Source organism: Pygocentrus nattereri, chromosome 12 (assembly GCF_015220715.1).
Source record: "Pygocentrus nattereri isolate fPygNat1 chromosome 12, fPygNat1.pri, whole genome shotgun sequence".
Lineage (NCBI taxonomy): Eukaryota > Metazoa > Chordata > Actinopteri > Characiformes > Serrasalmidae > Pygocentrus > Pygocentrus nattereri.
In genome coordinates this window covers 33,788,673-33,790,997 of record NC_051222.1, presented here as the reverse complement: position 1 = coordinate 33,790,997, position 2,325 = coordinate 33,788,673, and the positions used below count along the sequence as shown (strand labels likewise).

Sequence of the window (2,325 nt, the reverse complement as noted above, 5' to 3'; positions counted from 1 at the left end):
AAAATAATTATATGTAAATTAAGTTGGAATAATAACATATTGCTCTGCAATAGTGTCACTATTAAGAGTCAGAAAACTAAACCATGAATCTACACTAAACAGCTGCTCGTGAAGCTTATGGCTGAATATCTACCATTGGTGAATCACTGCACTGAAACATGGCTACTGTTCACTTATACCATATTCTAGAGTGATAGACTATTAGTGCAACTTTGTTCAAGCCTGCAGTTTGAGTTGTACTGAAGAGGCATTTGAAGAAAAAGAAAATCAATTAGAGGAACTCTGACCTTACTATGGTACCATGCTGTTGTGATTTGACATTGTCTTGCTAAATTAAGCAGACCTTCCCTGAAAAAGACGTCATCTCGATGGCAGTATAGGTTGCTCCAAAACTTATTGTTCCAAAACATGTGCACATGTTGTTCAGCATTAATGGTGCTCTATTGCACCCCTATAACATCATGGATGCTGGCTTTTGAACAGTGTGCTGATAAGCCAGACTGGCCCTCTCCTCTTTAGCCCATGGACACAGCATTCATGATTTTCAAAATCCATATCAAAATTTAGTTAATCAGACAACAGGATACTTTTTCACTTTGGCTCAGTCCATCCAAAATGAGTTGAGGCCCAGAGAAGACGGCAGTGTTTCTGGATCCTGTTTTTGTAAGTGTTCTTCTTTGCATGATAAAGTATTAACTTGCATTTGTCTGTTCACAGATGATGTTTTCTTGAAATGTTCAATGATTTCCACTACAATAATTAAATTTCAGCAGGCATGATGAATGTCTAAAACCCATGAAACGGTCATTCTGTTGACCTAGGTCCTGCCCAGTCACAACTTTTTGGAAACAGGGTAGTATATCCTGCTATCATTAAAGCTAAAGAAGAAATTTAATAAATGTAAAATTTAAGAAAAAGCTAAGATACAGTCATAATACAAGTTTTTCATTCATGAATGAATGAAATTGCATAAATGTTGTTAACTTTCTAAATATAATTAAGCTAACACATCCTCTACATGGCTTAAACGTCACAATTTCTATTTATTTCTTGAGCTCAACATATGGGGTAAAATACAACATAGCATATAAAGTATGGCAACTTCTGCAGAGGTAAATAATTGTTGAAAAATAAATGGAAAAGTGTATGTAAAATGTAAAATTCTGGCTGCAGTGTATTTCAAGTGTGTGTCATCTCATGCTGTTCTTCTCCACTGGCAGTACAGTACAGCGCCCCCGATGGCCAGTACGAGGCAGTGCAGGCACAGGTAGCTTCGATCTAAAGCTGAGCTCAGTTCTCTGCACATGCTCAGAGTGTTCCTTTCTTCACGTAGGCTTTGGAGAAAGTGACGAACATGACTGAGCTCCACCTGTAGATCACACGCACACTCCTCCATCTTCATGCAGATACACACACCACTGCCCCCTAAGGAGAAAACAGGAAGGAATAGGAGGAAGTTGGCGGCAAGAGGGTAAAATAATAAAATAAAGTTGAGTTAAAATGATAAACGCTTGAGTATTGAAATTGCAATTGAAGCTCACTGCTCATTTGAGGCTCCTCCCACTGTCGCCGCCCCATCAACTGCCACAGTGCGGGGAAAATGCGCTTTGCCACCCATGAGTTCCTCTCATTGGCCAGCTGGAACAAGACAGCTGTTTCTACAGCACCCAAAGCCAGCAGTGCCAGAGAGCCGAACAGGTAGATTTCTGGAAAGAAAGCAAACTGATTGAATGAACTGAAAATTAAATTAAATGTTGGAAAAAACTTGTAAAAAGCATTGATCAAGATCTGCTAGAATAAATGGCTTTTTAAACTCTCTCTTCAGTCAATTTATTTACTTTTAATCAAATTATTAAACATCTTGCCCCCAGTTGTGTCACTAAGAGAGACAGTGTCAGGAGAAAGTTTCCAAGAGCACTAAGAAGAATCACTAAGGGGAACCAAGACTCAAAAGGAAAAACCCCAGAAGCAAAAGAGCTAAGACTCAGAAGAAGAACCCACTGTCCCACCAGATGGACAATAAGCACATTAGAAGGGTACATTTCCAAGGACGATTAAATGGAAGTGCTGGGTCAGACTGACGAAAGAGCCAAAAGACACACCAGTGACCAATTTTAAACATTTTTCAGTGGTCAGAAAAGCCTTTAAAAACCAAGACAATCTCCTTTCTGCTCACCGATAAGTGGTAGCTGCAGGGTGAAAGGAGGGAAGAGTGTGAAGACTGTGATGATGAAGATGAAGTGCCCAGTGTAGACGGCTGCCATGACGCTGAGCCGCTGTTTGAGGCAGACGGGGATGAGGAAGGCCAGCAGGTCTAGAACCAGC

At 40.2% G+C, this 2,325-nt stretch overlaps 1 protein-coding gene across 2 annotated transcripts in view; it reads right to left on the bottom strand.

Annotated features, from left to right (window-relative positions):
* Positions 1-1,023: 1,023 nt before the first annotated feature.
* The window catches only part of LOC108411209 (5-hydroxytryptamine receptor 3A-like), an 8,100-nt gene continuing 6,798 nt past the window's right edge, over positions 1,024-2,325 (bottom strand). For both annotated transcript variants that reach the window (XM_037543841.1, XM_037543843.1), the window contains 3 exons: positions 2,177-2,325; positions 1,542-1,706; positions 1,024-1,425 (listed from right to left, as the gene is read on the bottom strand). The exon at positions 2,177-2,325 is cut by the window's right edge and continues 62 nt beyond it. In XM_037543841.1, coding sequence (XP_037399738.1) covers positions 1,196-1,425; positions 1,542-1,706; positions 2,177-2,325 — 544 coding nt within the window. In that variant the 3' untranslated portion in view covers positions 1,024-1,195. The remainder of the gene's footprint in view (positions 1,426-1,541; positions 1,707-2,176) is intronic.